Raw genomic sequence first — 15,492 nt, forward strand, 5'->3', positions numbered from 1 at the left:
CTGGATCTCCAACAACCGGATGTTCGGGTTTCAGGTGAAATGTAAAGAGCCTGGGAAGTGACTTGCACTTTTGGACGTTAACAAGGTGACATTCCATCTTAACTCTTCCTCCACATTTATTGGATTGGTTGAACAGTGCGGTCAATAAATCTCCACTGAAACCTGAATAGTTCAGCCTTACAATGTTATAAACATATTTCGTTWGTTACCGTTCTTTTAAGAAACCTACTGTAGCCATTTGATCCCTGATTCATTCAATTAGTCAATTATTTATGAAAGACAAAAAGTATTCGGTTGGAACTGTAACTGTGCAATATTTTGGGGGGCTATTTAAGGGTTGCCAATCATCCTCCAGGTGCATCTAAAAGGGGCAGTGTTCTATTTTGAGACAGGTTTGAAAATGCAAAGAAGCCAATATGCAGAGGGTAGCCTACATTTGTCTGATTCTCTATACGGTAGCAACAATGGTCATTTTTATATTGTAAAGTGGTTCCTTGAATCATACAATAATTTTAAGTATCACTCTTTGGTGACTTGAGCTTTCTGACCAAAAAAAATAATCTGTCCTACTTGTGTGAAGGACAAGTGGCAAAAAAAAGTTAATGTCAAGCCCTGCAGTATTATCTGGTGAAATCACTGCACAGGGACATAACGTGATCATTACAATAATGAAAGAAAGTCAATTTTTACTGAATTGAGTCACATTTGTACACAACTCAACTAGATTTGCATCCAGCGATTGAATCCCAGTTCTTCAGAGTGATCTTTTCTTAGAATACCGGAAACAAGCACATACAGGTGTTCTCAAGGATGATTCTGCGGAAGTCAATGTACACTACTGTTTAAAAGTTTGGGGTCACTTTGAAAGGTCCTTGTTTTTTTAAGGAAAAGCACATTTTTTTGTCCATTCAAATAACATAAATTGCTCAGAAATACAGTATAGACATTGTTAATGTTGTAAATGACTATTGTAGCTGGACGCATTAGAGTGTCTAGTTTGAGAAACAGACGCCTCACAAGTCCTCAACTGGCAGCTTCTTTAAATAGTACCAGCAAAACACCAGTCTCAACGTCAACAGTGAAGAGGCGACTCCGGGATGCTGGCCTTCTACGCAGTTTTTCTGTCCAGTGTCTGTGTTCTTTTGCCATCTTAATATTTTATTTTTATTGGCCAGTCTGAGATATGGCTTTTTCTTTGCAACTCTGCCTAGAAGGCCAGCATTCCGGAGTCGCCTCGTCACTGTTGACATTGAGACTGGTGTTTTGCGGGTACTATTTAATGAAGCTGCCAGTTGAGGACTTGAGGCGTCTGTTTCTCAAACTAGACACTCTAATGTACTTGTCCTCTTGCTCAATTGTGCACCGGGGCCTCCCACTCCTTTCTATTCTGGTTAGAGCCAGTTTGCTCTGTTCTGTGAAGGGAGTAGTACACAGCGTTGTACGAGATCTTCAGTTTCTTGGCAATTTCTCGCATGGAATAGCCTTCATTTCTCAGAACAATAGACTGACGAGTTTCAGAAGAAAGTGCTTTGTTTCTGGCCAGTTTGAGCCTGTAATCGAACCCACAAATGCTGATGCTCCAGATACTCAACTGGTCTAAAGGAGGCCAGTTTTATTGCTTCTTTAAGCAAAACAACAGTTTTCAGCTGTGCTAACATAATTGCAAAAGGGTTTTCTAATGATCAATTAGCATTTAAAAATTATACACTTGGATTAGCTAACACAACGTGCCATTGGAACACAGGAGTGATGGTTGCTGGTAATAGGCCTCTGTACGCCTATGTAGACATTCCATAATATTTTTTAAATCAGCCGTTTCCAGCTACAATAGTAATTTACAACATTAACAATATGTACACTATTTCTGATCAATTTGATGTTATTTTAAATGGACAAAAAAAGATGCTTTTCTTTCAAAAACAAGGACATTTCTAAGTGACCCCCAACTTTTAACGGTAGTGTATACAAATCATACAGTGCCACGACAACATCCTAGTTAAAAGTTCATTACCACATGGGCAAGATCTGATCAAAAACAAAGATGTGACAGAAAAACAAAAACAGAGTATCCAGAAGTAAGAATACCTTGTATTACTTCGGTTTTTAGACTCTCACTCAGTCACAACTATCTGTTTGGTCACTAGCACCAACCGGCAATGACGCAATATAAGAAAGTCCTTCGAAAAGCAAAGACAAAACTAAGCTCTCCAACCACACTCACTTCCATCCATTTATTTTTCCTCCCCGCCCTTTATCCCTGTTCTCTTCTTTTCCCTCGGCAGTTAGGTGATGTAGATGCGGTGGAAGTCGTTGGCCCCGAAGGCACAGTTGCACTTGGGGCACTTCCTTTGTCGGGTGTCGTAGCGCGTCTTCAGACACTCGTAGCAGAAAACGTGGAAACACTTGGTGAGCACCGTCTCCTTGTCGCGGGTGTTGCAGCACGGACAACGCAGCTTCGCCTGCCAGGTGTGGAGTACAGAAAACGTACAGTTAACGCTGTAAAATAAAGTGTCACCCATGCACCGCAACACGTGAACCTTCTCACATGTAATTGATCGAAAGGCCATTCCGCCAGGATGTGGGTATTATTTTATTACCTTGTACTGGTTGATCTCCTCCTGCAGGATCTCATCAGCATCAGTGTACACCTCCACTTTCTTCTGTTTCTCCAGCTTTCGTCGTAGCCTGGACAGGTCCTCCTATAAGTCAGCCAGACACAGTCGAATACTTTAGTAGCCTAGATTAAACCTACGGTAAACATTCACACTCAAAATGACCCTTCCCACTGTATTCCCTCCGAAGGTTTTTAGGGGTTTGACAAATTAACATCAGGGCTCCCTCTGGGGGGAAAAATACATTCACGTTTAAAAATGAGACTCACCTGGTTAAATAAAGGATACATATGTGGAAAGGACAGACTTGTCAGTAGTTGTGTGTACCTGCGCTCTTTTGAGGTTTCCCAACTCCCTCTCTCTGGCGTTGCGGTTCTCAGACACAGATACCTGGATCTCCCTCAGCTTGGACTGGGTGTGATCCAGCTGCACCTTAAGGTCCTCAGCCAGCTGGGCTGCCTCCACTGCCTGAGATGGAGGGGCAAGAGACACTCAGATACTATTGTCCTTAATAACAGTGGTATTGTTATTCCTTTTTGTGTTATTATTACAATACCAATAGTAAAATTAGTAGTACTATGAGTAGTAGTATTGGTAAGGTAAGTGTGGAAGAAGGGGAGTTTAAAATTGTAAGTAGTATTGTTTTGCTACCTTCCTCTTGTTGAGTTCTAGTGCTTGTATGCGAACTCCTAACTCTTTCTCCAGATTGGTCAGTGAGCTCTGGAGGATGCCCTCTTTCTCCTCCAGCTTCTGTACAACCAATAACTGGGCTTCCACCTGTGACGGACAGCAAGGGGTACCAATCAATCAGACCGGTTTCCTCATTAGCTCAGAAACACAAGCATTATCAGGACTACAATCAAATGTTTTTTAATTTTTTATTTCAATAGCCATCAGGGATGCACAACATGCAGCCCGAGATATGCTATTTTTTGACCCACGGGTCTCTTAATAAATAAAACAGTCTGCCTTGACGAATGAGTTACACACCTGTTTTACATCCACCGCTTTGTAAGTTGCCCTGAAAATAAAAAACACACACGATGCTGACAGTTCATCCTCCACAGTCTCTCTCACCTGGGTCTTGAAGGTGAGCACCTGGTCAGCCAGCTCCTCCTTCTCCTCCCTCAGCAGCTTGTAGATCTGGTTGGACTTGATGCGTTCCGACATCAGCTTGAAGTTGGCGTCGTCCTTCTCCCTCAGCTGCTGCATCAGCCGGCTGTTCTGCTCCTGCATGTCCTCAAAGGCCTGGCCCGTCACGTCCATCTCACTCAGTAGGGCCTCCTCCTCCTAGACAGAATGGAGCGGTACAGGGGGGGTGGGAGGTTGGAATAGAGTTGGCATTTGTTTAGTTTTGGATATTTTATTTTTTACTGTTAGTTATGTAGTTTCATTTAATTGGAGGTCAAATCTCTTTGAGAGAGAGACCTGGTACAATACGGCAGATGAAAACACATTAGGTCACACAGTGTTACCTTGCAATGTATCCCGAATGGATCACACAATGTAATTGTAACTAACATGTATCAACTGACTTCACAATGACACCTCATCTAAATGTAATTCAAATACCACTGAATAGCATCGTAACACCTCACTTATCGGCATCGAGATTGCTTAAGAAATCAAACTAAAAAAAAAATATTAAAAAAGCCAAGGCAAACCCACTGAAATTGTGACATTTAACATATTCCAACACCTCTGCAACAGTTTTGTTATGTGTGGTGGATATACAGTACCTGTTTGGTGGCCGTGAGCTTCTTCTGTAGGTGGTCGATTGTCTCCTCTGCCACACGGATCTTCCTGAGAGCGTCCTCATCAGCCAGCTTCTTGCTCTCCTTCCTCTCCCGCTCCTCCAGCTCTCGAACACGCACCCGCAACTCATCCACCTGGGACGCAAGGGKAGGGACTTAGATGTAACACATGAACAAACACATAGGCACTCTACCACCTCATAAATCAACTTTTTTTTATTACCAAGATTTTTATAGACAATTCCATTTTTTTTAATACAGAATACAAGTAATACAAAGTAACAGGACCCAACAAATACCATTTAACTTTACATGTGAGATTTTAGATTTTTTTAATAGAACCTCGGCTTTAGACTTGCGCTCTGCTGCCATAAGCTGCACTTTGTCCCTCTGCTCTTTGGGAGCTGATTTGTACATGTCCAAAAGTAGTTTCATCTCCTTCTGAGACTCCTGGGCTTTCCTGAGTGAAAAGGAGAATGAACAGTAGAAGAGTTAGACAATGTGTCTCTTCTACTCTAAGGTCTTCTACTATATTTTATTCTAGGGGTGTGCCGAGTAATCGGACAAAACGAGTATCTTAACAGATATGGTGAATTTTCTGAATATGATTATGATGAGTATTTTTGTAATTATCAGTGATTGGTGAAAAAGTCATTTTCAGCTGCCAGCACACATATCTCAAACAGTGTGAATGAAGCGTTGTGTACTATAAATTGTACTACTCAATTGGCTAGTTTGGCTGTCTGTCAAGAAACGGGCGGGGTGTGGGTTGAGCCTGCTGCCATAACTGGATTAGAACAAGTCRCCGCTCCTGCTCCCTCTGTCTTTATGTCGGGAGCTAAGCCCATGCTTGCTATTATCATTTCTTCCTCGCCCAGGCATTTTCACATTTGAAAATGACAAATGCAGATAGTTAATTTTTATGGTACAAATGTTGTGGCATAAGTGTAGGGAGAGAACATTTTTGCTCCTTTTGAAAGCAAACATTTTATTATTATTATTTATATTTTTTATATGGGGCAAGCAAATTACCTTCAACTAAATCTGGGTCTGGAATAAATGCAGGCAGCAGTAGCCAGCCAGCCATGCATTATATATTAGCCTATTTTGTTGATAATTGAATAGGACTAAGTAAGTCAATCATATGCATTTTCAGCTGTCAGGATAATTTCTTCACTTTGAACAATGCGCAAAGGAACATTACGATGTGCTCTGAGATGTACTCTGAGTGATAGTGCTGTGATGTGCACTTCCGGTATAGGCTTTACCTGCATTTAAAGGTCACTTCCAGGTTTTCCGATCACAAGTAAATCTGATAACGAGTATCAAGTGTGATAAAACGGATCGAATACGAGTATGAACAGATCTGCACACCCCTACTTTATTCAGTGTAATATGAAAAGGGGAGTTGTGGGTTCTATAACCAAAAACAAAACATACTTAAGTTCCGCCCTCAGCATCTTCAGGGTGTCCGAATCTTTCCTCTTCAACTCCTCGCTGCGCTGTCGCTCTCTTTCTCGCTCCCTCTCTCGTTCCCTCTCAGTCTCCCGCTCTCTCTCCCGGGCCCGCTGTCTCTCCAGCTCCCTCCTCCTCTCCTCCTCCTCCTCTTGGTCTTCATCCTCCTCTTTCTTCACCTCCAGGCTGTCGCTCACCGGCTCCTCCAATGACAAAAGCCCGGTGTCACCACTCTGACACCGCAACTGACAAAGRGACAGGGATAGAAAATGTATTTGGGACATCAATCGCGTTGATCACTTATTTTCATAGCAAATATCATGATTCAAATAAGTCACGTTGATCCTCATCTATTAACCAAATATTGTGCAACTCAAGTTTTGTTGAACCACATGAGCGAACAGCCTCACCAGGGCAAACTCAATGTTCTAGTTAGCCTATAATAAGGKTCCAGAGTAGAGCCTTGCAAGGGGATTAATTTTAAGCGAGCACTACCCTACCCAGGCCGATTGATTCTGGCAAATTCAAGGCCCTGTCCGAAACCAGAAATAACTTCCTCCATTAGTAAATCCATTAGCTGCTCCTCTCCATCTGTCACTTGCTCCCTGCACTCAGCTCATTGCAGCTCTGAGTCGGAGTATCCATAGCAACGGATCCGCTTGGGTTGCTCTGCTCAACGAAGAGACATGAGCAGTTAGCGGCTTGATACTTTGTCACGCCGACACAACTCAAGGACCATTAGTTTCTGTGAAATAATCTCTCCCGTCTTATATTTGACGAGGTTGAAGTACTTCTGACACCATGTTATTATCTTAGTCAGATATGACTGTACTGCGCTGCAGAGCATACGCAAGTGGCTCAGCTTCAAAATGTTAGTGATAGCCGAGCGCCATCCGTACCCTAGTTACTGATGAAAAAAAMAAAACTGTCCCTACCCTAGCCCGATGTATAATGTCGGGGCCCTGTCGGGCTCAGGTCGGGTAGCAGCACTCTAGTCCAGAGTTTATCCTGACCTGGTCAGGTCATCTGGTTAGAAAAATTGCCTGGCTCTTTCCGCATATTGATTAAATATGCAGAATTAAAAAAAAATTTTTTTTAATAATATATATATATATATATATTCAGAAGAAAGTCTATTGGTCTCACGTAGAGGATCCGCCGCCCTACCTTGTTGATCTCCATCTGTGTTTCTCGGAGTTTCCGCTTGTAACGCTGCACGTCACCTTTCAGCTGGTGGTTGTGGTTCTGGAGGCTGCTGATGAGGTGGCGCATCTCTCTGTTGATTGGGCCTGAGGGAAAGATCAAAAGGAGACAGAAGGATTGATAAGGAAACGATGACCATGCGTTTCAGTCAGAGCTGCTGTTTTGTCTGACTGTAGTCTGCGTGTGCTAAACTTGAAGTATCGCCAAACTAGTGAGCAATATGGATAGTGATAACAGGATAGGACATTCATTCCAAACACAGTCAACATCCTTGGTTAGAGGGGAGGGGGGGGATTAAGACTGACAATCATCCATTCAAGATTCTCACTGAGAAAATGTTGCTTTCTATGGGAAACTGTTAATGATAGAAACAAGCCTCGGGAGTGAGAGGTGTTGTGGAGATGAGACGTTACCTGCTTGCTCGTTGGCCGCCAGGTTCTGCTCAAACTCGATGCGCAGCATCTCGTACTCCTTGCGCACCTGGGCCAGCGTGTCTTCCAGCTGGATGACCTCTGTGCGGAGCTTCTTCTGTAGGGACAGCTCGTCACTCTGAACAGGTGACAAACGCCACAGCTTTTGTTGGCGGCAGTCCAACGGCAACGTCACAACAAACCTCTGACGTCCTGACTAGTTTTGGCCAGTTTTTACTGATTGTGACACGATCCACTTTCCAAGCATACAAAGAGAGCCTGTCTGTTTCTACTTACGCCAAATTGGTCATGTTTTGCCCAAACACAAGGCACTGTAGTCATGGCAATGACATACCATTGTGGAATGCAGAGCTAGTCAGCTCCCTGGGCTGCTGTAACCCGGGCTGTACAAAATACCTTTCTAACCACATATATTCCTAGTGTATTCATGATATATATGCCAGACCTGGGTTGAAATAGTATTTGTTTTCTTTCAAATACTTTAGCTGCGCTTGATTGAGTTTGCCTGGCACAATGGAAACAATGGAATAGTCCCAAAATTGCAAAACCCATCCATCTGGTACCCCAAGCAGGGGTTGGGGGGATACTATTTGAACCCAGATCTGATACGCTGAAATGTTTGTTACTTTAAAAAAATCAGTGGCTCCCTCCTACACTTTAGTAATTTGTCAGACTATTTTATCAGAGCGACAATCAGTCCATTCAACTAAGGGAGGTAAATTAACCATGGATCATAATCATTGCAAGTAAAACCTTCTTCTAAATAGCCGCTCTCTGCAAAAATCAGTGCTCCTGACCTCCATGTGCTCTATCTGTCTGAGGTGGGCGTTCTTTGCGGTGAGGAGCAGGGCCCGGGCCTCATCCAGCTGGGTCTTCACCCCCAAAGACTCGTTGTAGAGCAGGGAGAACTGGGACTGCAGGCACTTGTAGTCCACGGTCTCCTTCACCACATCCTCTGGAATATTTTTCAGGTCCAACTGAAAAGGTAGTTAAGTGAGTGAATTATCCCCCCCATACACTGTAAGACACCTTGGGACATAGTGAAAAACTAAATGACTGCAATTCCTTTGGGATAGAGCAAACAGACAAGGGAACATTGGCCAAGAAATTACATACACAGTATACATTCAGTGATCATAACATAAACAAATGTTAGTGTTTATAATTGTTTTAAGTGTTTACAGTGCCTTAAGGAAGTATTCATACCCCATGACTTATTCCACATTGTTGTGTTACAGCCCGAATTCAAAATGGATTACATTTATATTTTTTCTCGACCATATACACACATTACCCCATAATGACAAAGTGAAAACATGTTTTTCGAAAACGTTGCTAATTTCTTGAGAATTAAATAAAGAAATATGTAATTTACACCGGAGTCAATGATTTGTATTAGAACCACTGGCGGCGATTACAGCTTTGAGTCATCTTGTGTATGTATGTCTGTATCAGCTTTGCACATCTGGATTTCGGGATTTCCTCCCATTGTTCCTTGCAGATTTTCACAATATCTGTTAAGTTAAATGGGGAGCGGCAGTGAACAGCAATCTTCAAGTCTTTCCACAAATGTTCAATGGGATTCAAGTCTGGGATTAAGCTGTTCCACCTGTTAGATTCTGGGTTAAACTTGGAACATTGTTTAGAACCTAACACACCAAACAATTTCCACATTATTGTTCTRAAGCCATTCCAGCATTGCTTTGGCTTTATGCTTGGGGTCATTGTCCTGTTGGAACGTAAATCTTCGCCCCAGTCAAAGGTTGTTTGCACTCTGAAGCAGGTTCTCATCAAGGATTTGCCAGTATTAGGCTCAATTCATTGTTCCCTCTATCCTTACCAGTCTCCCAGTCCCTGCCACTGAAAAGCATCCCCATACCATGATGCTGCCACCACTATGCTTCACGGTAGGGATGGTGTTAGACAGGTGATGAGCTGTGCCTGGTTTTCTCCAGACATAGAGCTTTGCATTCAGGCCAAAGAGTTACATTTTTGTCTCATCAGACCAAAGAATATTTTGCCTTATGTTCTCAGAGTCTTTCAAATGCCTTCTTGCAAACTCCAGGCGTGCTGTCATGTGCCTTTTTTTWAAATCAAAGCCCAGATTGGTGAAGCGCTGTAGAGTCTGTTGTCCTTCTGGCAGGTTCTCCCATCTAAGCCAAGGAACTCTGTAGTTCTGTCAGAGTGGTCACTGGGTTCTTGGTCACCTCCATGACCAAGGACCTTCTTGCCGGTTGCGCAGTTTGATCGGACGGCCCAATGATGGAGACCACCGCGCTTTTGGAAACTTTCAACACTGTCGAAAATGTTTTATACCCTTCCCCAGATATATGCCTCATCACAATTCAATCTCTGAGATCTATGGACAGTTCCTTGGATTTCATGGGATATTTTCTGCTCTGACATGCTTTGTCAACTGTGGGACCTTACATAGACAGGTGTGTTTCTTTCTATATCATGTCCAAACAACTGAATTGGCCACAGGTGAACTCCAATCAAGTTGTAGTGACAGCTCAAGGATGATCAAAGGAAATTGGATGCACCGGAGCTTAATTTGGAGTGTCATTTAATTTGAAATAAATGTGAAAACATGTTTTCACTTTGTCGTTATGGGATATTGTGTGTAGATGGGTGATATTTATTTTTTAATCAATGTTGAATTTAGGCTGTAACAACATCATTTGGAAAAAATCAAGGGGTATATGAATATTTTCTGAAGCCACTGTGTCTCTTCTACAATTGTAATCATCCTTGACATGACATCTGACTCATGACTGTCTGAATAGCGAGCATCTCCTTTGTTAAGCCGACATAACAGAATGCACAGCGTATTGTCTTGTATTCCCTCAGAGGGGGATGCTGTTGTACCTTGAGTTTCTCGCTCTCCCTGACAGCCTCCTGGAGCTCCTGCTGTAGTTTCTCCAGGTCTGCCATGCGGTTGTTGGCCAGCTCCTGGTTCTGCTCCAACTCTGCATTCAGGCTCTCAAACTAACGGATATAATAATTACAATACGGAGTTCATTTGTATCACTTTGGGCACTAGGCCGTCATTGTAAATAAGAATTTGTTCTTAACTGACTTGCCTAGTTAAATAAAGGTTAAATAAATATGACAGGGTTGGAAACAACAATGCATCAAAACAAGATGGAAGGGAAGCTCAAGGATGGTTGGACAATAGGATGGTTGGACAATAGGATGGTTGGACAATAGTCTGCACTCACCTTCTGTATATTGAGGGTGATCTGGCCACCGGGTAGCCCCCCTGAGCTGCCAGTGGTGTAGTAGCCCGAGGTCAACTGGACAGAACAATCAGAGATGGTTTAGCGAACTTGGCCCATACATTAGTACACTAACCCAGACATATTACAATAGCTATATAGATGTGGTTACAGTCCTCATTTCCGCGATAAAACATCAAGACATTATTTTACCCATGTACATACAGCAGGACATCAATAAACAGCTGCTATTCAATGGACGGCATGCTCTGCTGCTTCAGCCTTATCGCTGGCCATCGATGCATAACGGAGTGACATCAGCGATGACAAGACACGAGAACTACACACACACACCTGCTCCATTACACACACAAAGTAAATTAAGTACACACCCACCGACGCACACAAATTACACACACCTGCTCCAATGCCTCAGCCAGATGCTTGTTGAGCTTCTGTTCCCTCTTACGGAGCTTCTCGATGTCCCACTGCAGATCCTCCACAGCAGTCTCCATCTCAGACACCTTGGTCTCCGAGCTTGTCACCTTATCCACAAGCTCGTTGTACTGTTAAAGAGGAGCAGAGATGAGAGCAAAAATGTGATTATGAAATTGGTTGGATGAGTCCACACAATCGCCATGTATTACCACCGATGAGAACTAGCAGACATTCACATTGAGGAGGATACAAAAGCTTGAAAGACGACACTATGGAGATGTGGGCATTCCCAACACACACACACTATACATGACAGGGTGAGGTAACATACCTCCATAGACATCTTGTGGTGTCTGCCCTGCAGGGAGGAGGCCAGGTCTTGCAGTCTGCCATTCTCCTCGAGCAGAGTACGATTCAGACGGAGCATCTCTTCCTGGCTATCATCCTCACACGCTGAGAAAGACAACACAGTCACTATGGTTACTCAACTAGTGATTACATATGCCACGTAGCAGATGCTTCTATCCAAAGCGACTTACAGGAATTTAACACGAGATCAAAGTGAATGTCACACTAGGGACCAGAGTGAATGTCACACTAGAGACCAGCGTGAATGTCACACTAGAGACCAGAGTGAATGTCACACTAGGCACCAGAGTGAATGTCACACTAGGGACCAGAGTGAATGTCACACTAGAGACCATAGTGAATGTCACACTAGAGACCATAGTGAATGTCACACTAGGGACCAGAGTGAATGTCACACTAGGGACCAGAGTGAATGTCACACTAGGGACCAGAGTGAATGTAACACTAGGGACCAGAGTGAATGTAACACTAGGGACCAGAGTGAATGTAACACTAGGGACCAGAGTGAATGTAACACTAGGGACCAGAGTGAATGTAACACTAGGGACCAGAGTGAATGTAACACTAGGGACCAGAGTGAATGTAACACTAGGGACCAGAGCGGATGTCATAGTTGGGAACCCCTCTACATTATTATGCTAAATGTAGAACCCACATGTTACTACAAACAGAAAGTGAAAAACTCCCGAGTCAATTTGTAAGTCGCTCTGGATAAGAGCGTCTGCTAAATGACTTAAATGTAAATGTAAATAAGCGAGTGAATAGTTACCTGCGGACAGGATCTGGGTGCATAGGCCGTCGATGCGGCTGTGGAGCCTGTCGAAGACGCAGACCATGCAGGCAGCGGCCTCCTTGCTGAACTGCATCCTGTCCCGCAACTGCAGGCTGAGCTCCTCCTCACTGCTGTTGTCCAAAGTGGAGAGGAAGGCTTTGGTACTCTCACTGAGGGTAGTAGTGGGCGGCGGAGCTAAACAGTCAGGATGAGAAGACTTAGGTTGTGTTTTTTTTGTTTAACTAGGCAAGTCAAATTCATATTTACAAAAGACGGCCTACAAGTAAGTGATAAGTAAGTGATAGAAAGGTTTTGTGCTTGATGTTGCCATACCTCACACCAGTTATTATCGGCCCGCAACGCAATGGACTMAGAGGTATCATTACTTCTGATCAGAGGCTAGAAATGCGTAGATAAAAAGGTTGAGAGAGAGCAGGAATCATCTTTACCGATTGTCGAGTCCTGCTGTGGTTCACGAGCTATCTCCATACTGTCGGGTGGTGGAGGCTGTTGCTCCTCGTGTTCTGGCGCTGGGAGTGGGGCTGAAGGAGGGGGTGGTGGGATCATCATGCCATCCGCGTCCATTGGGGTAGGGGCAGAAACAGGAGTAGCGGACGGTGCCGGGACCACCGTGGGGTCAATGCGTTGGCGCAGGACGTGAACATTTTCTTCCAACTGGAAGTTAGAGAAGGAGGGTAATTGAGTGTGTGTGGGGGAGTTTACACTTTAAGTTAAGAATATGTCTATGTTCCTTCACGGCAGCAAATGATTGTAGGACGTACGTACCTGGGACCAGTAGCGATTCACAATGAGCAGTGTGGTATCGTCAGTAGCTTGACGCTTTTCCAGCTTCTCGATCTTCTCCCGCAGCTCATCCTCCATGGTCTGCCTCTGCTCCAGACGCTCACTCAGCTTTTTGTTCTTAAACTGGATCACCTTCATGTCCATCTCCTCCTGCAGATGTCACGTGATAATAAAGAAGATCAATGAAATCATCCCTCCCGTATAGTTAAGCACAGACAAGACCCAGTTGTGGGGGACAAAAAGATGACGACTAACCGTAGAGGACACTCCCCCAATGCGTATGGGCTCAATGAGAGTGGTGGTGGTCTTTTCCTCTTTTTTACACTTCTTCTCAGGTGGACCAGGGGAGCTGTCCCCACCTGAGGCTCGCTTCCCTCCCCCGGTGCCAGACATGGTTGCTGCTTCTGCAACAAAAGCGTGACAGCCGTTTTAGGACACAAAGCCGATGAAAAGGGGGCATTTCGTTTGAACAACTTCATTTKTCAGCTGCCTATGGCCTCTACGAAGAGATATTTATGATGACAAGACTAATCATCTCCCCGTGTCAACACCAGGGTTTTGTCATTGTGTCCAACTTCTGAAGTTTAATTTAGAAAATGTTACTGAAACTATCTACTATCTGGTATATAACTACAAATAATTGATGTGGATTGCTTACAATTGCTCAAATTGGCAAAATAATTCACATTTGTATATGCCAATTCAATGAAGGACAGAATGTCCCGCTAGCTAACTTGCTAGCTATCCCATTTCTGAAGTGTGAAATATGTAAACATGCAAAGTGGTATCCAAAACTTGGCAGAGTAGCTATCCATGTTAGCTACCTAAATAGCAGTAGTTGCATGCTTAACGTACACTACATGACCAAAAGTATGTGGACACATGCTCGTCGAACATCTCATTCCAAAATAATGCGCATYAGTATGGAGTTGATCCCACTTTTCTGCCATAACAGCCTCCACTCCTCTGGGAAGGCTTTCCACTAGATATTGGAACATTGCGGCTGGGACTTGCTTCCATTCAGCTACAAGAGCATTAGTGAGGTCGGGCACTGATGTTGGATAATTAGGCCTGGCTCGCAGTCTGCATTCCAATTCATCCCAAAGGTGTTCGATGGGGTTGAGGTCAGGTCTCTGTGCAGACCAGTCAAGTTCTTCCACACCAATCTCAACAAACCATTTCTGTAAGGAACTCGATTTGTGCACGGGGCCTTTGTCATGCTGAAACAGGAAAGGGCCTTCCCCAAACTGTTGCCACAAAGTTGGAAGCACAGAATCGTCTAGAATGTCATTGTATGCTGTAGCGTAGATTTCCCTTCACTGGAGCTAAGGGGCCTAGCCCGAACCATGTAAAACAGCCCCAGACCATTATTCCTCCTCCACCAGACTTTACAGTTGGCACTATGCATTCAGGCAGTTAGCGTTCTTCTGGCATCCGCCAAACCCAGATGGTGAAGCATGATTCATCACTGCAGAGAACACGTTTCCACTGCTCCAGAGTCCAATGGCTGCGAGCTTTACACCACTCCAGCCGATGCTTGGCATTGCGCAAGGTGATCTTAGGATTGTGTGCGGCTGCTCAGCCATTGAAACCCATTCCATGAAGCTCCCGAGGAACAGTTCTTGTGCTGATGTTGCTTCCAGAGGCAGTTTGGAACTCGGTAGTGAGTGATGCAACCGAGGACAGCACTCGGCGGTCCCGTTCTGTGAGCTTGTGTGGCCTACCAATTCTCGGCTGAACCATTGTTGGCCTTACGTCATTTTCACTTCACAATAACAGCACTTACAGTTGACCAGGGTAGTTCTAGCAGTGCAGAAATTTTGACTAACAGACTTGATGGAAAGGTGGGATCCTATGACGGTGCCACATTGAAAGTCACTGAGCTCTTCGGTAAGGCCAGTCTACTGCCAATGTTTATCTATGAAGATTGCATGGCTATGTTGTCGATTTTAAACACCGGTGTGGCTGAAATAGCCGAATTAGCAACGGGTGTGGCTGAAATAGCCGAACCCAMTAATTTGAAGGGGTGTCCACATACTTTTTTATACAGTGTATATTTTACTAGTTAGTATAACTAACGTTTGAAAGAATATAGCTAGCTAACAGGCTAATGCTAATTGTAACGAATGCTAACGTTAGCCTGCAAGCAGATTAGAGTTATACGGCCTATGCACTCGAATCACTTTGAAATGTTTACTACATTTAATCACACGTTTTTATTTCAAGATCACTACCAACTATCACAAACCTTCACTAGCAAAAAAAAAAGAATTTGTAAAACATAGTCACTAACCGGAGATGACGACAGCAATTATTTAAGCAGCTTCCTGTACGGCACGGTAAGTGTACCGATGAGAAAGTCGTTTCATTAAACTCAAAGGTCCTGTAGTCAGTTTCTCAATGTTTTTTTTTTACTGTATAGATACCTAAATGCCT

General features: G+C 43.8%; 1 protein-coding gene across 3 annotated transcripts; it reads right to left on the bottom strand.

The window, feature by feature from the left end:
* Positions 1-656: 656 nt before the first annotated feature.
* Positions 657-15,409, bottom strand: rnf40 (ring finger protein 40). Of its 3 annotated transcripts, none has more exons than XM_024006801.2 (20): positions 15,350-15,409; positions 13,312-13,460; positions 13,039-13,206; positions 12,702-12,927; positions 12,250-12,447; positions 11,443-11,564; positions 11,093-11,239; positions 10,677-10,751; positions 10,324-10,443; positions 8,253-8,432; positions 7,438-7,573; positions 6,989-7,110; positions 5,807-6,066; positions 4,709-4,826; positions 4,352-4,501; positions 3,690-3,899; positions 3,264-3,389; positions 2,940-3,080; positions 2,598-2,699; positions 657-2,459 (listed from the first exon to the last, which is right to left on the bottom strand). In XM_024006801.2, exons 2-20 carry the CDS (start codon positions 13,447-13,449, stop codon positions 2,283-2,285), a joined length of 2,916 nt encoding a protein of 971 aa, XP_023862569.1. In that variant the 5' UTR covers positions 13,450-13,460; positions 15,350-15,409; the 3' UTR covers positions 657-2,282. The 3 variants fall into 3 exon arrangements, with proteins under 3 accessions (XP_023862569.1, XP_023862567.1, XP_023862568.1); XM_024006799.2 differs by having other exon boundaries at positions 3,690-3,902; XM_024006800.2 differs by lacking the exon at positions 15,350-15,409 and adding an exon at positions 15,305-15,337 and having other exon boundaries at positions 3,690-3,902.
* Between the last annotated feature and the right edge of the window lie 83 nt (positions 15,410-15,492).

Source organism: Salvelinus sp. IW2-2015, linkage group LG18, assembly GCF_002910315.2.
Source record: "Salvelinus sp. IW2-2015 linkage group LG18, ASM291031v2, whole genome shotgun sequence".
Classification (NCBI taxonomy): Eukaryota; Metazoa; Chordata; class Actinopteri; order Salmoniformes; family Salmonidae; genus Salvelinus; species Salvelinus sp. IW2-2015.